Source organism: Channa argus, chromosome 9, assembly GCF_033026475.1.
Source record: "Channa argus isolate prfri chromosome 9, Channa argus male v1.0, whole genome shotgun sequence".
Classification (NCBI taxonomy): Eukaryota; Metazoa; Chordata; class Actinopteri; order Anabantiformes; family Channidae; genus Channa; species Channa argus.
This window is the reverse complement of record NC_090205.1, coordinates 7,974,557-7,995,472: the sequence shown is the minus strand read 5'-3', so window position 1 is coordinate 7,995,472 and position 20,916 is coordinate 7,974,557. Positions and strand designations below refer to the sequence as shown.

Below are 20,916 nucleotides of genomic sequence, written 5' to 3'. Positions count from 1 at the left end.
TTAACAGTGGATGGAAGCACACATTTTAAAATCAGATCTATATTTCTAAAACCACAATTACACTAGGTTTTGTTTTGTCACTCGTTTTGCATTTCGTCAATAATGTTAAGGTCACGTTGTGTTACTTTGATTATTTTGGTCTAAAGTTACGGTAAGCCATTTCACGTAGTGTTACAGAAAGTCTTGGTGATTGTGTTGAAATGCAAAGAAAGGTCAACAGAGAGATAAGAGACACAATCCAAACACACTCTTCCTCCTCTTTGTCTGTTGTGCTCCCATGGAGGTGGGACAGAATTGTTGAGTCACTGGCTGGTCTGTATGGTTGAAACTTTTCTCGCACACGAGTGTCAGAGGTGAGGTTTCCTCGGTTAGGTCCAAACTGTTGTGTAAACTGATTCATCCTGTCTAAGGCTTCCTTTGTTCTGCTTTCTCTGGAGGTGAGTGAAAACAATTACTATTTTTTCCTTATCTGAAGCTTCTTGCTTTCTTAATTTGGTAATATTAACTTTGTCACTGAAGGAAAATAAATCTGTCACAGAACACGCTTACTTACTTGCTTACTACTTAACTTGCAAAACAAAAAAAAAATTAAGGCTGCATAAGTTTCGAGGAACACACAGTTAAGGGTTGCAGGTTTACTCTCAGAGAGAAGTGTGTGCAATTGTGACCACAAAAGTTGACACACTTCCCTTTACATGTCATCATCGGTACCTACAAAATCCAATAATGACAGCCTGTTTTTAAAAGTGTGTATAGCTAGTACTATCAATGCTCCTTTTCTTCAGTAAAACCAAAGATATATACTCAGTGCTGCATTTTACACTACAGGTTCATTTAGTTTTTGAAATTATGACATTTTGTTTCAAATGCTTGGTCACAAATTATGAATGCAAGCAAGCGATGAAAAAAAAAAAAATCTAAATTTAATTAATGAATAGTTTAGGTGAGTTTTTTGGAAACTGTTCAATGCTGTGCCTCATAGATTCTAGCAATTACATCAAATATTTTGGACAAACCATGCAGGTTTCTTTGGTGATCACATTTCACAAAAAGGAACTGAAGACCATGACTATGTGTAGCATGTAGTGGATTTTGAGACTTGTGGATTTCAGTTAATATGTGAGGTTGGCCTGGGCATGAACATAACTAATATATTTGCAGCTTTTGGAGCTTCTCTTTCGTCACTTGGTCCATTAGACATCACTGCATAGAGTGTATCGTTAAAACAGTTTGACAGATCAGAAAACCTGAGCTGTAAGAGCCACAATGGAAAATCTGAGATGAATAAACCTGCAAGCAGCTGCACACAACTTCTCACCACAAACCAATAACAATAACACTACTGAGAAATTACAGAGGAATATACTTTCAGTTAACACTAAACACAGTAATGTCCGTTGGTGTTCTGCTCTATGAAGGGTAACTCCCCTTGTGTAGCCTTTTACCACTGTGTGATTCATGTAGTTGATCATGTCCCACAGGCTAAGATGATATCAGCTTATTCTCTCTCAATCCCAAATCAAAGATTGAATTGATCACAAAAACTATTCGTCATTTATATTAGAAGATTCCCACAATATTTTGTCTGCAGTCAGTCCAGCAGATTAACATTTACATTTCTGGATTTCTAGTGCCTGCTGATGAGTGTTGGTTTCAAGCATGCTTTTTTTTTTATTTATTTTTTTTTAAAGATGGTTAAAACTATACTGAACAGAGTAATCAGGTTTTGAGTTTTCCTATACCGACTATCATGCAAGGACAAGAAAAAAAAAAGTTGCTTTTTTCATGCTTTACTATGAACTGTGGCAACTTTTCAATGATACCAGAGCATTTACATGTAGTCACTTAGTGGATGCTTTTATCCAAAGGGACTTGGAAATAAAAGCTTGTTTTGAAGACAAAACTGGGAGAAATGGTTCTGGTGAGGTGGATTAGGTCACCAATGTGAGGCAACAAGATGGTTATTACTGAGATGGAAAATTACCTATAAATGTATATTAACATGAGCTCTAATTTGTTGGTTATTCTAGAGCACATACCTTAAAAATTACAAAGTATAACATGTTTTTGGCTCTACTGTGAATCATACAGAAAGTGTCAGTTGTCTAAACTTTTTGCATGCATTGCAATTTTTTTGCAACTCATGTTCTATTCAAATTATCATGTTATACATTGATCTGGGTTTCAATTCTCCATAACCATGTGGCTTCACATCCTCTTCCACCCCCAACAAAAAAGAAAAAAAAATATATAGTATATTATAGAGATAAATATTTAAGCTTATGTTTAACAGATTTAATGTTGACATGCAAAGAGTTGCCCTAAATTTTTGTAGAGGAACTTTAGAATAAATTGCTTCAATGTTTAAACTAACTAACCAAGTGGTCACTTGAAAGGAAATGAACAGAGAGCTAAAGCAAAATGAGTGATGGAATGATGACGAATTGATCAAAAACAGGAAAAAGTTGCAGTCCTAATGGACCTTGGAAAAACACAACTGAAGATTGTTTTTTTTTGGTCTCTCTAATGCTGTGGTGAAAATAAGACACAGCAGACCAGTTGAAGTCTTGGTTATGTGGGAGTGTTCAGGGGTTTTGAATTGTTCCACTGGTTGTTATTTTGTCAACTGTTCACACGGAGAAACTCTGTGACCTAATGGTTAAAACTGAGCTTTACCTCTAAAGGGCAACAAGTGAAAGCACATGCAGCTACTGCACGTTTGTTCTCGCTGTGAATCATGATTGGAATCTGCGAGTTTATGATGAGTCATATTAGGACTGTTCATACTAAATCACTGCTTGTTGCCATCATTTTTTTGTGTTTCTACCTTATTGTTTAATCATTAGGATTTGTTGAGTATTCATTGTACATAGTTAAAGCATTATTCTACTTCACGTTTGCAATATTATACTTAAACTTGGTAAATGGATTATATTAAATTCACAGAAAATTATACTTATATAATGATCATATTAATACAATTTCTGTTGCCAAAATAACATGGAATGGATCTAGATCTTAGGCTCCACTGTTAGAACTACCTGTAAGCACCATGGATCTGAGAGAAATGCAATTTCAGTTCCCTGTATGTATGTACTGTAGGAAGAACTGACAATAAAGCTTGACTTGACTTGACTTGACTTGACATGACATAGGCATTGACTCAATGTTGTCTATTAAACTGTGTTCTCTGCATGTTCACGTCACGACTTGGACCCGTGATCACCCTTGTTGCAACCTGTGTCCCACAAACAGATGGGCAAAGTTCGCACGGATGAGCAAATCTGTACACCAACAACCCAACTACCACTTAGCTGAACGCAAACACAAATAAAGGACACTTGTTCCTTTCTGTCAATTTGTTGGTCTGAAATCAAACATTGCACAAATTTGTTCAGTTAGTGAGGCTCATTTCCCAACAGAGTGTGTGCGATTTCTGTCATGCTAGCACTTTCTACATTTCCTCCTTCAGTCTCCGTTTACAACATCCCTTTTTCAAATATGTTATTTATTTAACAACAATTAGGCATTTTTCACATTTCACAGCAGCCTTAACCCACCTTGTCTAAGCTGACCTTCACTTCACATGAAACATTTTTGTAATGATATTTCCACAGTCTGTTTAGTACTTAAATCATCCTCTGTCACCAGAAACCATATGTTGTGGCCTTGTTTGCTTTAGAATAACATCATCCTCTGCTTGTTTGGTGCTAGACTTTCCTCTAAAGCTGACAGTGGCTCAAAATAGCAGTTTTCCATTCCAGAGATTTGATCCTCTAAAGACACATTTCTCATCATGCTTACAAGTCTTGTCCCATTTCTGGGGCTATGTTATTAATTTTAGTTTAATGATCATTTTATGTTTCTTTCCTTGTAAATGTTTAAATTCAGGGTCACAACAACAGCTCATATATACTCTGAGAGTTACAACAAGTCTATATATTATATATTACAAGTTAATAAATCCAATCATATAGACCACCCAGTCCTTGGGTTACGGACAAAAAGCTGGTGCAAGGTCTTGTTTTCTAAAAATAGTTGAACTATGTTTAACTGTAGATTTAATCTTCATGTTCAGGCAGTGATGACAGTGTTGGGAAATTAAAAATCAGACGTAGCTATAAAAAGTCACTATCTAAAAAGTAACCTCATTCTTGGCAGGGGGTCACCACTCTTCTTTTATCCGTTTTCTCATGGGAAGCCAGATTTCTCTTAACCCTTACTGTATGTGCACTTGAGTGCAGACTAGGTTACCAGTAATATGTGGGAGTTAATTTAAGTTAAGAACCACTTTTCTGAGCCACTGCTCAACCAAATTCACACCAACTACCTACACCTCTAGGCTTCCAGAGGGGAGAAGGGAAAAAAAAAGAAAAAGAAAAAACACTTGCCAGACAAGTCTTTCTTCCATGTGACTTAGTCAGTTCCATTCAACTCCTTTACTCCCACAACTTTGCTCACATCATTTCCTGCTAAACTCTTCTCCCCTCTCTGCCTGGGCTTGTTCCAGAAAAAACATGTTGCTACTATTCTGTTAACAGCATCCAGATGAAGGGACAGAAATCTATGAGGGTTATTCACTTTAATCTATTAAGTGTATCTGTTCAAATACTTCTACATTACAGTACTTTGGGTCATTATCTTGCTGCATGATGAAGGATCCCACATCAGTTTGGTTGCATCTTTCTTTAAATTGTCAGACAAAATGTTTCTGTAGACTTCAAAGTTCATTTTGCTGCTGCCACCATGTTTTACATCAGTGAAGATTAATGAGCCCATCCCAGAAGAAGCTATGCAAGCCAAAGCCATGACATGACCTCCTTTGTGTTTTACAGATGAGGTTGGATGTTTGGAATCAGGAGCAGGTCCTTTCTTTCTCCAAACTGTAGCCTGTCCATACTCTGGCAAAGGTTAATCTTTGTCTCATCAGTCCAGTAAACTTTATGCCAGAATTTTTGAGGCTCATCTCTCTATGTTTTGGCAAATTCCAGCCTGGCCTACCTTTTCTTCCTGCTAATGAGTGGTTTGCATTTTCTGGTGTAGCCTCTGTATTTTTGTTTATGACACATTCTGTGAACAATAGATTGTGATACTTTCACTTCTTGCCTCTGGAGGTTTTTGCTGAGGTCACTAACACTTGTTTTAGGGTCCTTCTTTACAGCTCTCACAATGTTTCTTTCAACTGCTGTTTACCTTGGTCTACCCATTCAACAGCTTTTACTTAATACACCAGTGGTTTGTTTCTTTTTCAGGACATTCCAAATGGTTGTGCTGGCTATGGCCAATGTTTGTACAATGACTCCGATTGATTTTCCAACTTCTCTCAGCTTCACAATTGCTTGTTTTTTTACTCATAGACAGCTCTCTGGTTTTCCTATTGGTTACAACTCTTAACTATAATTGCAGTCAAAACAGGCAAAACCCAAATCTGAAACTGAGCGTAGACATTCAGTGCCATTTATTGTTTCTATAATAAATGTCATAGGACACACCTGGGCACCTAAACACACCTGTTCCAGTACTTTTGCTCACATGAAAAATGGGTGGGTTCAAACAAGTGGTGCCATCTTCTAAGTTGCGCATCAGATCCAGATCTAAATACCTGTTGATCTCGTGTCTGATATTCATCTTCTGATGTCAAACCCAAATGTTTTCACTCTACAACAAAGATAAATGAATTGGTCTCACTGTTCCAATACTTTGAAGGGAGTGTGTACACGTCTAATTAGCCATCCTACAATACCTGATTGAAAATTATTAACATTTATTAGGGCAGTGTTAGGGCACAACACTAATATTCCTTTAAGGGCAGGATTCACTATTAGCTCCTGTACTTTGCTTGCAACAATAACTTTGTCATGGACATTCAGAAACCCTCACGTTGTTTAGTTCTTATTTTCTACTGTCTTTGCCAAAAAAGTTAATTAAGTAACAGACTACCGTTGGAAGAGGTAGACATGTCCATCTTGTCATTGTATGGCATTTCTCCCAAACAATGACGTGTTGTGCTTACATCCTAACAGTGTCACAATAATAGCCTCTGGAATACTGCTGCATTAGATGCCTTGTTTTCCCTCATCTCTTTGAGTTAGTCATCATTCATGACTTCAATGATTTGCAGTCTAATGATGGAATAATGGTTATAATCAGTTGTTTCTTCATGGGATCTTTGTGACACAGAACATAAAAAACTAGAAGCACTCAAGTGCTGTAAACTCCTGTCAGTCACTGAAATTAGATTTCCCCCACGTGGGGTAGGATGATGCAGAATAAGAATCACCAAAACTGTCCAATCAGAGTTACCCGTAAATCTATACGGCTTCCTATTTACTTCTGGACCATCTGTAAAAGATCAGCATGAACACAAATCGTGCAAGAAAAAGATTTAGATCTACATCAAATGCACAAAAAGTTTGTGAAGTAAACAGTACCATAAATATACAACTACAACTTGCAAGCAGGAAAAGTTAATTGTGAAAATCTAACACCATGACCTGCTACACATTATATTTATTGCAGCCTGCAAAACTACTGGTGGACCACTATCTATGCATCTGTTTCCATCTGTGTCTCTACAGAAGTGAGTCTTCCGGTTACAATAGGATGTGCAGGTTCTGTGGTTTTTGTCTTGTTTCCTCATTCTGTTGCTACTGTGTTCTTGCAGCAGTTTCTCTTTGCCTTACTAATCTGCCGAGGGCACACACACACAAAAACCAACAAGAGTAATGTCATACTGATATGGACCAATGTCATTATCTGCAAAGACTGATCAGAGAGGACAATTCATTGAAAAGGCTCTTAAATTTTCAGTTTCCTCTCAGATTTACATGCTATGTCTGCTTGAGCAATTGAAGTCATATAAGCCTAATACTCAGCAAAATTCTATAAATTAATGTTCAGCACAATCTATGAAATTTCAAAATTCTGACTGTTTTATCACTTGTGTATATAGGTCTTTTCTTTCGGGGGGGACAAACATCAAAACAGCAACAGTATAGTATGGAGCTTATTCAATGCACTAATCACTTGTATATCCAATTTATGATTTCCAAATTAAGATGCATTGTAAATACATTTTGTACTTTAATTTGAATATTTCTGCAAAGTCACATTTGTACATTTTTGTGCACAAAGACGTAGACGTCTCACACCTACAGACGTAGCCATTGAAAGTGTCGATCTCTGCCGCGTGAGTTCATCACTCTTACGGCGATTGCTATTCTCTTGACCCGTGGGATTATGTGGTCTGATTATATGGCTCAGCCTACAGTTGAAGGTTCAGCTCCCCGGTGCATGCGCAAATCATAGTCCCTACCACAACATACCGTACCAGTATTACTGTATTTCTACACCAACAAGGCCTGGAGTAGAAGATATATCCAGCATTATTTTATAAGCAAAAAGCTGTTCAGACATGAAGTCTTCTTTCAGTGTTTATATAATGTTACATTTATATTTCGGAACAGTTATTTAACCTCACGGACTTTGCTGTGTATAAACAGGAGGACAGACTCATTGTCTCCTCAGTCTCAAACAGGAGATGCTGGAACAAACACTTGAGGTGGGGGAAGGTTTCTACTCTCAGCGGATTCCAGTTAGCACGATGTCTCTTTCAAGCAGAAACTCAGTAAATCTGCTTCTTGTCGAAGCTAAACAGCGGGAACTTTATTAAATGAGCCCATTATTAAATATGTCCGATGCTGAGACTGAACAAGATTTTTAAACACATTAAATCCTTGTTCACATCCATCTCACCTGGAAAAGGGTGAGGCTGCATATCCATGACAAATGTGATTTTGCACAAATATTCAAGAAGTACAAAATATATTAACAATACATCAAAATTTGTAAATAAAATACAGATACAAATCATTATGCTCTGCTATGGAGGTAAATCAATGCACAAAAGGGACATGTTCCAGAATGATTTAAAAAAGGTTGGGAAAGGAAAAAAAAAAAAAAAAGTAAAATAATAATTAGACTGACACACTGTTTAAAGGTAGATCAAGATATGGGAGGTCATATAATTCCAGAAGAGGTCCCAGAAGAAGATTTTTCACCTTTATCACCTTTTAATTTGCTTAACAGAGATTAATAAGAAGCATTTTCTACCACTTTCAAATCTAAAGCTTTAGATGTATTATAATGTCTTAGTTTAATTTTGGAGGCTGTTATCATAGCCAAAACAACAACAGAAGAAATTATTTTTCAGATATATTCAATTTTAAAGATTTATCTCCCAGTAAGCACAAGGTTCCGAGGATTTGTTGATCCAAACCAGTGACTCTGAATCTCCAAAAGGGTCTCACTAATGTGCATTCCCATATGCAGTGTAAGACTGTTCCAGTTTCATTTTTACACTTCCAGCATAGATTATCCTGTGACAATTTCATCTTTAAAGCAGCTTTAAGGCCGAAATTTTACCTGACAATAAATAAAGACAAATTTTGACAGATAGTACACTTTTAAATTCCTTCGATTCTCAATGCAACACATCTGTCAGTGTTTTAACATACGATAAAAGCAAAGCTAACAGTGGAAATATTTTTGCCCCCTAAAAATGATCCACAGTCATAGACTAAACCAGAAGCAGCATATGGAAAATCTGTTATTCATATTATCATTTTCTCCCCTTTAAATATAATTTAATTCAATTCAACTTTATTTATATAGCGCTAATTTACAACAAAGTCATCTCAAGGCACTTTACAGAATAAAGTCCAGACTACACAAGTATGTAGAAGCAACCCAACAAATCCCCCTTGAGCAAGCCCTAGGCAACAGTGGAGAGGAAAAACTCCCTTTAATGGGAGAAACCTCCAGCAGAACCAGGCTCAGGGTGGGTGGCCATCTGCCTTGACCGGTTGGGGTGAGTGGAAAGTGGAGAAAGAAAAGAAAAGAGCAACGAAAAGCAACAACAAAAAGCAACAACAAAACAACAAGAAAAGCAACAACAAAACAACAAAAAAGCAACAACAAAGCATCGTATAGGTTGTAGGATATAGAATTAATGGTATACAGTGGTGACAAGTAAATGTATAGAGAAAAGCTAGTTCAGGTTGAGTGAGCAGTTTAACTATAAGCTTTATCAAAAAGGAAGGTTTTAAGCCTAGTCTTAAAAGTAGAGAGGGTGTCTGCTCCCCGAATTTGGATTGGAAGCTGGTTCCACAGGAGAGGAGCTTGATAGCTAAAGGCTCTGCCTCCCATTCTACTTTTGCAAACTCTGGGAACCACAAGTAGGCCTGTATTTAGAACTTTAACATACTGAAATTTTCAAAATGATATCCCGCCACTACTATAAGTGTAACAGGCTGTCATAGACTGAAACCTAACCCTAATGCGCAGCACCACTGTTGCCTTTCAGTTTTCACATTTACTCAAGTTGTCAAAATGAACAACCTTCTATCACCACAAGTATGTTTTGACCTACACCACATTAAAACACAATAAATCAAAGCTGAAACTGCAGATGTCTGTGGAAAAAAAAAACTGTTGACATGACTAGTGCCAACCGTCACACATGAAACAAATACTGTCCACCACATGTGAGAGATGCACGCATGCATGAAGATAAAGAACGAGATTTAATGGTGGAGACCAAGCCAAGCATTTACTGACTTGAACTGTAGCAATTGTAGAGGTTTGAGACAGGCCAATTTCCCCCAGGGGTCCACAGCATTTACAGGCAATGCTGAGTAGGAATGGGCACTTGGAGTTGAGCAGCGTTCATGAATACTGGGAATTCATCCAGTTCCACAGCGTTACGCAGCATTTTCGTCACAGGTTTTCACTCAAGAGATTTCTACACTACAAAAACATTTGTCATCCCTGTCTGCAAGAGAGGGGGAGGGAGTGTGGGAGGAACAGAGTAAGGAAGACACAGACATGCAGTACTTTCTGAAATGGTAGATAGATGAGCTTTGGCTTAAAGGGGAAAGCAAACTGTTTTTGCTGATTGTAGCTTCGTTTGACCTCCTGAAAACTCCTGTCAGTGTCTCTGGGCAGAAGTGTTCCAGTCAGTTGACAGCTGTCATGATTTCAATGCTGTTGTAGCTTTTTCTCCAGTAGTATTCTCACTGAACTGTAGCAAGTTGTTCACAATAATCTCTGACTTTTTCAGCCATGGCCCTGAGCTCAGCACTTCAAAGCCTCCTGATTTTCTTTGGGATTTATGGAATCTGTACTGGATATTTACAGGGTGAGCAGAGTTGATTTTGTTTTTTTAGTGCAAACATACAAAAGTACTAGTATACTAACATTTGTTTTTTTGGTTTAGTTTTGTTTTTTAAATATAATTTTTGCCAAGTCTAATTTCCTAATGTCCACCTTGTCTCAGAAGAACGTTGTCGCCCTCCTATGGCCATTATTGTATCTGCAGTCCTTAGTCTTTCTGTACAAAATCTCATACTAATGCTTTTCAGACTCATAAACTTACACAAGTTATTCTACTTGAATAACAAAGTAGTACTAAGAAAGGCATCTAACTTTGCAAGAGGTCAGTGGCAATTAAACGCAGTGATCCTACAGCTCCAGATTAAAATGTGAATCAATGTACATGTTCAATTTATGGAAATAATTGAGAGCATTTTCAGTGTTGGCACCATGCCAATGAGACCCCCATAATGCTGCCTGACAGGCAATAATGTACATTTTATTTTACTGATGTTATGTTTATAACAATCCAATTTAGGAAAACCCAATACTGTTAGCCATCTTAAGCTGCCACACCTAAAACATATATACCATACTATACATGCACATAATACATCATGTACTAGATTATGGTGCAACAACTGTTTTTGCAGCCTCCATTTTCCCAAAGGTTTGTATGTATGATTGTAACTTTGGACAGTGTTAAATCTATGACTTGCTGGTATAGTTCTGGAAATGAAGATACAACAAGAAGCAAATGTTTATGGAAGACTCAGATTTACAGTATTTTGATCATGTAGTAAAATGCTTTAGTAAAAATGCTAAATAAATCCTTGCCTTGCCTACTGAACAGTTACTTCTTGTTGGGAAAAATCCCCAATTTGAGAACCACAGGTTTGCTCAGAGTTTATTCAGCATTAAGAATGACAAATTCATTTTCAATCAATTGTGTGTGTGTGTGTGTGTGTGTGTGTGTGTGTGTGTGTGTGTGTGTGTGTGTGTGTGTGTGTGTGTGTGTGTGTTTGTTTGTGTTGCAGGGAACTGTTCTGACTACAAGCTCCAGTTTGAGAGAGTTTTCTCTGTTCCTGGGGATATAGCTATGCTGAATAGCACACTTTTGTCTCCAGAAGTCTTCGACTTTAAAGCTGTCCCATACAACATTACGTGGTATGTCTCAAAGACGGGCCTAGAACTGAGCAACCAGACCGGACGAATCCTGATACACGGGGAGACTCTGTGGTTTCTAAATGTAACGCTGGACGATGAGGGGGAATATGAGTGCATAGTGAGGTATGGCAGCATCAGCAGACAGAATAATCACTAAAATGTGAAGAAATCAAGCCATTGTCCTGGTGTGTAGCATGCGCCTGTCTGCACTGTAGGAATAGCTGATCACTAGGGCTGTCATTTGTCATGTTTAATAAATGTGTTTTTATATCATTTCTAAAATAGATTTAAAACGAAAACATACATGATTAAACTTTTCCTGTCCTGTTCAAAAAGCAATGCTTTGCCTATAAGTACAACAGAATAACTAGTCTGAAGTCTGCCTTGTTGTCCAGCAGAGGGTGTTCATTATACATACATGCTACATACATGCTATACTTTAGCAGCTGGTGCCTACTACTAACTGACTTCTAAGAGGCCAAGTCCCAGGTAAAGCAGAGCAAAGGTTATGTGCAATGTGTGGCAATATTAATAACTTCATGTTTATAAGTTGTGATGAAACTAAATAGCGTAAACAGCCTGATTGCAGGAAGAAGGTGGTATGTACTTTATACAAGTCTACTTTTTAAGGTAGATCGTATTGTTTAAAAAGAGGTATAGAATGAGGCAAAGTGTCTGTATTGATACAGTTTGATGCTTTCCACAGCTCCTTCTCATCTCTGCAGTCTCACACTCTCTGGGACACCAGGAGAGGTTATAACAGTCAATTCAAATGTTTAACATAAATCACATAAGTCTGACTAAAACTGAAACTATCACAGAAGTCGGAATGAATTACTGTTCATTGGGGTCGTGCAGCCCGGCTGTCTCTCTTCCTGCGCTGTTACTATTGAGACAGACAATAAAAAGAGGTCAGGAAGGATTTCCTATTGCCTTACATGTTACACTTTCTGATTACATGAGAAACCTCGTTTCTCTAGAGAGTCAACATCAAACCGACTCTTCCACTAATCATGTGTCAGACAAGAACATTTGTAACTGTAGTAACAATAATACAATGAAACAAATCTGACTATACCTGTTGCCTCAACATGCCTTGATCTATTTTATTATAATATGAATAAGCTATAAGGAAGTGAATATTTAAAATACTGAAGCAAAATGAAACCAAAAGGTTAAGAAAATGCAGAGATACAGATCATATATCTTCATTCAGCGTAGAATACAGAGATATAGATTTGTGTCAATATTGCCCAGCATCAGGAGGAAGACTGAGGCTCTGATGTTAGATATTTAGAGAACATGTGGTGTGTGGAACTTCATTTATCATGGGTACTGTAGTCCTTACATTCATTTGACATTTTAAATACTCCTCTAACTAAACATAGTAATGTTCTTAATCTGAGAGGCTAGTTATTCACGTGCTTGTTGGTTAAAGAATATTCGCTATAAACAAAAGAAATTATTATTAAGATGTTTTCTCTCTGTTTCACAACAGAACTTCTTCTCAGTGCTACCAGCAAGCAACAATGTTGAAAGTGGATCTGCCAAGTACTGAGAAGTGTGGAAGACCAAGGGAAGCTCTTCAAAAACTTACAAGATGGGTCAATGACAATCTGAATTGCCCTCTGAAGGACTATATCACTAAACTGAAAAGCTATAACATCACTTACTCCCTCATGTGGTACAGGGTGAGTTTAGGGACAGTCTTGTAAGATATATACATAAAATATTCATAAGCCTCGTGTTCACTTTAAATAGACTCGGCCATATTTATACAGGCCAAGGCTGAAAAATTGGATGATGCAATCTTTCATGAACAACGGATGACAGACGATGTTAAGCCGGCATTATGATTTAGTTCCATTTCTTCACATAAAGTCTGACTATTGCTTTCCCCACCCCCATCTAGGGTTGTGACCCCATAATGAATAGCAGAGACGGCAAGTATATCTACAGGGACTTGACCAAACTGATGATAAAAATGGTAAAAGCTGAAGACAAGGGCTCCTACACCTGTACTCTACGTTTCACCCTCGGTGGCGTCATGGGATCTGTGTCAGAGACAATTGACGCAAGTCTTGCAGGTTAGAACGGGGATACAATATGTACGATGAGTGTGCAAGAAAACAGGCTGACAAGAGGTGGAAACGATTCTCATGACTTAACACTAATCATAAACAGAGTGGGAGGAGGTGCAAAAAGAGCTAATAATTCTTTGGTTTTTTCCATATTCAGTGCATTTCTATGATCCTCAACCTCTGCTACTATATTCCATGTTGTCTTGTTTTTTTTCAGAGGATTACTCTTTGGTTCCACAAGTGCAGGAACCAGCTAATGAAATCATCAAGGCACAGATGGGTGAGCGTTGAAATGATTATTGTCGAAATGCAGGTGCACATTACAGAGCAAATATTTGCAGAATTGTCAAAATGGAGGTTTACAATGTTTTAACATCACATTTTAATTTCGACCACTGTGCAAAGGACTGGCACCCGATTTATTTTTGTTGGTTTTTTTACATTTAAACCCAAGTTTCTAGATCACTGAATTTCATGCTTTGTCAGACACTTGTTTGTGTTCATGTTTGCTACCAGTCTATTTTTGGTTTGCTTAGGTCTAAGGTCTCTTGGGAACATGTTTGATATTAGTATGTGAAACAACAACAACAACAACAAAAAAAATCCATTTGCAACATTTTAGAAAACTAGATTAAGAAAAGAGATTTCTAATATATGTACAATTTTATTTATTTTGTGTTTGTACATGTTTAGGGTCACATTTCAGCAAGCGGTGCCTAGTGTTTGTGCCAGGTATTGGGGAACACATTGTTCATCTCATGTGGATGGATAAAGGCTTCATTAGCGGTGACCCTTCGGACCGTGTCTACACACCTGAACAACGGTCAGCACCCTTAACTTACCAATCTTTACTCATTTTATCTGCTGCTTTAAAAAAAAAAGAAAGAAGGTACAGAAAGTAATAATGCAGTACCTTCCTCTTTTCTGATCGGTCTGTCTGCTCCAGTATGTGGAGCCAGGATGTCCCTATAAACGGTATATGGTTGGAGCGGACGCTGATATTTTCTGAACTGTGGGAAGAGGATTTCAACACCACCTACACTTGTCGTGCATACAGTTTCCGAGGCAATCCTGACGCATTTTTTACTCTGATACCAGAAGGTAAACAAAAATGACCAAATAAAAAAACCTTTCCACCCGTCAGGATCTCCTGTTCTATCCAACAGCTGAAATTGTTCAAGTTAAGCCCAAAGAAGTTAAATAACCTGTTTACTTTCACATAAGTGTAAATGAAACAGCAATAATGTAAATCTGAGATTGTGGAATTACAAATTATTTTAATAGATAAATTGTCAGAGTTGTTTTTCATGATTTCTTTGATGATCAGTCAGTTCTGATTATAGTAACCTCTGTGCAGATGAACCTAATCTTATTTTCTCATTAGTCCCTTTACAAGTAAGCAGAAAAAGGTTTATAGTTTGTTCCAACTGTGGTATTAGAGACTGCCCAATAAAATATTGGTGTACAAACATCCTATGGACAAATAAGACAAAAATCCACAGGCTGTAGAATGATACACACCACACACACACACACACCATACTTCAGCCCAAAACTATCTAGAAATTAAAATGTTTTGTAATGGTGTAGTCAACCAGTTTTTGTACATGCAAGTGTGCATCCCCCCCTCCCCGAAGAAAACTGTCATTGATAAACTACTTTTGTTGCATTGATTTTTTTTTTAATCACAAATGAGCATGAATAACTTTACATTATTAATGTACCATCTTCCAACAGTTCCTCACTTTCCCACATCCTTCCTAAATACTATGTTTGATGTTCTTCTACAGATCCAAACATCATACTTCCCATTGGAGCCGTGCTTGCTGGTGTGACTGTTCTCTTTGTCATCAGTGTCACAGTCTATTACATTTACAAGGTTGACATTGTGCTTTGGTTCAGGAAAGCGTTTCCAGTTCTCTACACAAACAAAGGTAAAATTTACCTGCATGTGTCACAACTCACAGAAGAAAACATAAGAAATAGACTATACAATTGTTTAGACTAAGTTGGTGTGAGATGGCCAAAAAAAAATACATTTCTGTTTTCCTTAAGTGGACAATTTACAATTGAGCAATCTTTGTGTCTACATGGACTCAGGACAATATTTAAATATACTGAATCCATTAACATTACAGCTCTATAGAATCACCACATTTATTTTTTTTTTTTTTTAGGAAATACTACTTAGATCCAAATACTAGAGCCCCTGGTTGAATGTTTCTAAGCCTGAATTGCTGATAAAATGTGAATAAAACAATAACAGTAATAGATGTGACAGGATCCTTTACAGGCACCTTGGAATGAAGATTTAGCAACCCTCTGGAATTGCTGAAGCTAAAGAAACTCATTTCTCATGCTGCCAGAGTACTTGCTTTAGTGGTTCAGCTACCAGCACCTAAAACAAGGAGTTGCTAGGTGAATGGGAATGAACACTGCCATTTACTAATGATAAAAAGTAAATGGCTAGTTTAGCAAATCAATTTTTGGCATGGAGCCACTCCAGTTTGAAAAATTACATTTTTATATCAACACACTAGGTTTTATTCGAGGATATCGTAGAGAATTTGCAGTTGTAAGGGAGCAGGGATCAATGTGTGCATCACCTACATATTAATAGTGATGGGATATCTGCCATTTCCATATCAGTTGGGTAACGTGAATTTCACTTTGTCGTCCTCAATAAGCTTCAAAGTTATTGGTTATGGATAAAGCAAGAATTTCCTGTTTAATTTTGCTACCTAACAGTTATCTTGCACATTTTATCTCACCAACTAGGTTTCTCTGCCACAAGCAGAAACATTCAGTCTGTCCAGACATTTAGAACAATCCATACAAGTGGACAAACAGTCGACTGCCTCGTAGTTACAGTTGGGTGCAAATATTTGGATTATGAAATGACAAAAACAGTAAATCAGATTATTTTTAAAATCAGCATAATATTTAATGCACACTGAGGTAGTACAAATGTTTCTTCAAAAAGTTATTTTGATTAATTTATCAAAGGGGGGTGCAAAGTTTATAATTTTCATTATTTTATTGTGGCAGACAAGCCGTTGATCTTTTGTTACTTTTCTTATGATCTAAATAACTAACCAACCAACTAAAAGTACTGATAAAATGCCGGATCAATAAGACCTTTTGGCAAGAGTAGCAATACTGTTAAAATCTCAATGAAACTCATCCCTATTGCTGGCACTGGCATTTTGAGTGATGGCAGAAGTACTGTAGCATGCATTTAGATTTAGGCATTTTTTTTCATGCATTCAAAACCAGCTAAATAAATCAATTAACTACCCACACAACCTTAAAAAGCTCTTTTCTCCTGTATCAGATTCGGATGGGAAGCTGTATGATGCATATGTGGCCTATCCACAGCCCTATACAGTTGGATTCAGCAAAGAAGTGGAAACATTTGCTCTTCATACACTTCCTCAAGTTTTGGAAAATGCCTGTGGCTACAAACTCTTCATAGCTGGGCGTGACTGCCTACCTGGACAAGGTAGGTCACCTACTTGAGGCAGAAAGCATCCCTGGTTTAAAAGTATAGGACTAAGAACACTAGCTACACATACAGTGTACATTAAAGTACATCAGGGCTCATTACTTACTAAGCACTTGTTTTTCCTAATGCAAGTTTACCGTGTCTCTTCATCTTGTTTTCTCCTGGCAGCAATTGTGGATTCAGTGGAAGACAACATACAAGCCAGTCGCCGTCTCCTTCTACTTTACACTGCCTCAAGTTTCACCAGTAAAAGACACACAAGCAGCACTAGTAGCAACAACAACAACATCTGTAAGAACAACAATAGCAGCAACAACGGTAGCAGCATCTCTTTTGATGGTAGCGAAGAGGTCTATCCTGACACAAGGCAGCATCTCGAGTGTATGGCAGCAATGCACAGAGCACTGCTAGAGGGATCTCTCAAGGTAAGAATATAAAGACCTGTCAAAGTCGTCCACAGACCACAGGGTCAGTGGTTCGATCCCCAGTCCCAGTTAGATATGTCAAAGTGTCTCTGTGCAAGACACTGAACCCCCAACAGCACTTTCCCATCCCCAGCTGTGCAGTGCCGGTCCAAGCCCGAGAGAAATTGGGGAGGGTTGCGTCAGGAAGGGCATCCGGTATAAAAACTGCCAAATTAACATGCAGACAATGATCCGCTGTGGCTGCCCTGAACTCAAGGGACAAGCCATAGGACCAAAAAAAATGCATATTGTTGACCAAGGAGCTCAATGTTCACCGCATTAAACTGGTACTATCAAAAATATGCACAGAGGCAAAGCCTAATCTTAGGCTGCAGACTATTTGCTTTACTTGGGAATTTTCCCTCAAACCTGGGTAAAGCTCTACTAATATAGTACATTGCTCCCCCTGATTAATCCTATATACAAACCTGTACATTGGTTTGGTTTTTATAGTATATTTTGTGTATTCAGTGAAGATTTGATGAATTTAAATTGAGCTTTCTTCAGTTACATTTCATTTATTAAGGTCACACACCCAAACCAAGCAGTTTAGTCCTAATGTAAGTGCTGCTTTACAGGTTATTCTGGTTGAGCTGGAAGAGATTACCCCGGCTCAGCTCGCCCTCCTACCAGAGTCAGTGCGTCACCTAAGAAAGAAGAATGGAGCTGTGTGTTGGTGGAAGAACCTGAAGACGACCCAAAGGTGGAGGACTTGCATAAAAAGGACAGAGGACGAGGAAAAAGGTGGATGCGGCACATCCCTTTCCCCTACTTCCAGGTTTTGGAAGGAGATGAGGTATCATATGCCTGTGAGGGGCAAGACAGTGGTTTACCCCGAGAAAATAGCCTTGCTAAAACTATGATGTGGTTGTGATATGTTATGTTTCAACTGTTAGACCAGGAGAATATCTGGTTTAAACTGCAGGTGTGTATGGTGTATGGTGGTCAATGTCCTCAAGCTGGCAATTTATAAATATGCCACCAGAAACTGAGCTGTACACTCCGAGTCAAGGTTACAGTGCAGGTGTACTAAGAGTTACCGGTACTCTCACTTCAAATGTCACCTCTACATTTTTCCTTTAGCTTATAATTATGCAACTTTTCAAGAAGCATATTTTTGATAGCAAAAAGGTCTGCAAGTACACCATGTGATGAAGGAAGTGTAACTGAGCAAGAAAAGCTGGAATATGCTTTGCTCAAACGCTCAAAGACTGCAGTTCCCACCTGCTGTGATGACAGCAGTATCTGCAAGTTTTTCTGCACCAGCATACAGTACATAGTGGGTATTCTCCAAAAACATGGAGACTGAAGATCAATGTGAAAAAAGAACTGATCAAACAAAATTGTGTAGATTTTTAAAATTGTACACAAAGTGTAAAGATCACAGAAAAACTTTTTCTTTACATAATGTAGTCAAGTCAACTGTGAGCCCATGTTGAATGTAATACCATTTATTTGCGGTTACTGAACTAAAGATAAAGAACTATAGGTAAAAAAAAGTTTATTTATTTTTTTTATTAAATTCTATTTATAGACATGTTTTATGCAACAAACCAGGATAAAGTGCTGAGTGAAATGTGCGGGAAAAAAGGAACAAAGTATGAGAACTGTGAGCTCATACTTGACATTGTTCATCATTAAATAAAGAAATTCACAATTTCAATTGCTTTTGTGTTTCCAATAAAGTTTTTTGCCTCCAAATACATACACATGAACATTCATTGCCACCACATTTACATTTAGTCATTTAGCAGACGGTTTTATCCAAAGTGACTTACAAGTGAGGTACAAGGCAGCAAGAGAAAAGGAGAAAACTTTAAAGCAAAGTCCTATCAGAAAAGTGTTCACAGTTCACAGATGCAAGTGCGAGAGAGAGCAGAAAAGTAGTGTTTTCTTTTTTTAACAAATTTAAGTGCAAAGGAAGATGCGGAAGAGACAAATTCTCCACCACATACTGCATGTTCAGTGGCAGTAAGATCTGCATAAAATTATTGCTGTGAAACAAGATGTACTTCCCAGTATTAGCGTTTGCAAAAAGCTTTTGACAACTGTCAATAAATGGAGAATTTGCAAAGAAAATGCCGTGTGGAATCCTCCTTTGTATTTTGAATTAGGTTATTGTTCCTCAGACAAATAACCAATTTAAGGTATACTCATGCAATAATTCAGCTGCAAACACAATTGCAAACTCAAACTCATTTGCCCACAAAGCAAATAAGGATATAAAAAGGATACTGTATTAGGCATTTGTTGAGATAAAAATAGTGCCATTAAGTAGTCTTAAAATCCTGAACATTGAACACGTTTGAATGTTTCATAAGTTTTCAAAACAGGGTCATCTCATAAGATGATTTAAGTTAGATAATCATTACCTGGTGATTCAGACACAAAAGGCCATCACTTCATAATACGTAAGGTATTTAAAGGAGAGGTTCTGTACAAGTTAAAAGTAGACATTTGGACCCCAGTGTAGGTACTGTATGTGAAAACTTGCACAGCCCCTCCTCACACGTTTAGTACAATCTTGACATTCTTGAAACGCAACACAGAGCGGTAAGTAAAAATTATCATTTCATTTGTACGCTGTGCTTTCATTTTGTTTTGAACTGTACAGTGAGTTTAAATAAAAGTTTACGATTACATTTTTTGTATTCATGACATTAGGTGAAACTTCCTACAGATTTCATACTGACTCAGTTTTAGAGTTCTTCTCCCCTCCGACATCTTAATTTCATTCACAGGTTGTGTTAGATTTCCTTTATTTAGACTTCTATTATTTTGATTGTCAAAAAGAATTCTGTACTAATTATCATCTGTCATTTTGATTTTTATTGTAAACATGTTAAAAGCATAACATTTGTTTAAATTACATTTATTTATTCTCATTTTAAATAGCACTTACTGTGCAGTCACTATTTGTGATCCCTCTCTAAACGTGCTGACACAAACCTTGTTGCTGCTCTAGGTGGGTTTGATGTCGTTTAAGTAATTTAGTGATTAGATTATTGACCATGCATTATTGTAACTAATATGAACATAATAAAGCAATACTGAACCATTATTTGTCTACATGCAATGACAACATTTTAGGTCTAATGTAGATGCAAAGCATTTAAATCATTAATGAAAATTAATTAATGAAATGAAATTATATACAGTTACTCTCTCACATACACGCTATCAAACCTGCTACATATGCAAATGAAATAAAATTAGATTCTACGTGTTCTTCAGAGTCGAGACAGCGTCCAGTTTGACAGCACCAGTACAGCCATGCGTAAACATATAGCGCTTTGGTCTTGGTCTAAGCCCTCGTTGGCCAGGCCACAGGCCAACCCTGCTGCAGCATCCCGAGCCTGTAAGCACTCGCTTTGTCGGGAGGAAATCTTGCATCATGCCCTCCTTCTACACTAGTGATGCAGCTCCCTGTCACAAGCGCTCAAAGACGTCCCATCTGTGGTTCTTTAGTGAGCTGTCAGCAACTAAGCAGTGCAATGTGTTGAATGCAGTGTTGAGGTCACCATGTTTTTCACTAAACAGATGTAGT

The 20,916-nt window shown here is 37.6% G+C and overlaps 2 protein-coding genes across 4 annotated transcripts in view; both read left to right on the top strand.

The window, feature by feature from the left end:
* LOC137133452 (uncharacterized) overlaps positions 1–20,916 on the top strand; it is a 74,599-nt gene that overhangs the window by 2,826 nt on the left and 50,857 nt on the right. The gene's annotated exons all lie outside the window — the stretch shown is intronic.
* On the top strand, positions 254–19,032 carry LOC137133084 (interleukin-1 receptor type 1-like). Of its 3 annotated transcripts, XM_067516232.1 has the most exons (13): positions 2,903–6,580; positions 6,953–6,997; positions 10,121–10,198; positions 11,190–11,442; positions 12,818–13,010; positions 13,232–13,406; positions 13,618–13,680; positions 14,094–14,223; positions 14,347–14,501; positions 15,191–15,334; positions 16,735–16,902; positions 17,074–17,330; positions 17,948–19,032. In XM_067516232.1, the coding sequence occupies exons 1-13, from the start codon at positions 6,490–6,492 to the stop codon at positions 18,230–18,232; spliced, it is 2,037 nt and encodes a 678-aa protein (XP_067372333.1). In that variant the 5' UTR covers positions 2,903–6,489; the 3' UTR covers positions 18,233–19,032. The 3 variants fall into 3 exon arrangements, with proteins under 3 accessions (XP_067372334.1, XP_067372335.1, XP_067372333.1); XM_067516233.1 differs by lacking the exons at positions 2,903–6,580; positions 6,953–6,997 and adding an exon at positions 254–437; XM_067516234.1 differs by lacking the exons at positions 2,903–6,580; positions 6,953–6,997; positions 10,121–10,198 and adding an exon at positions 256–437.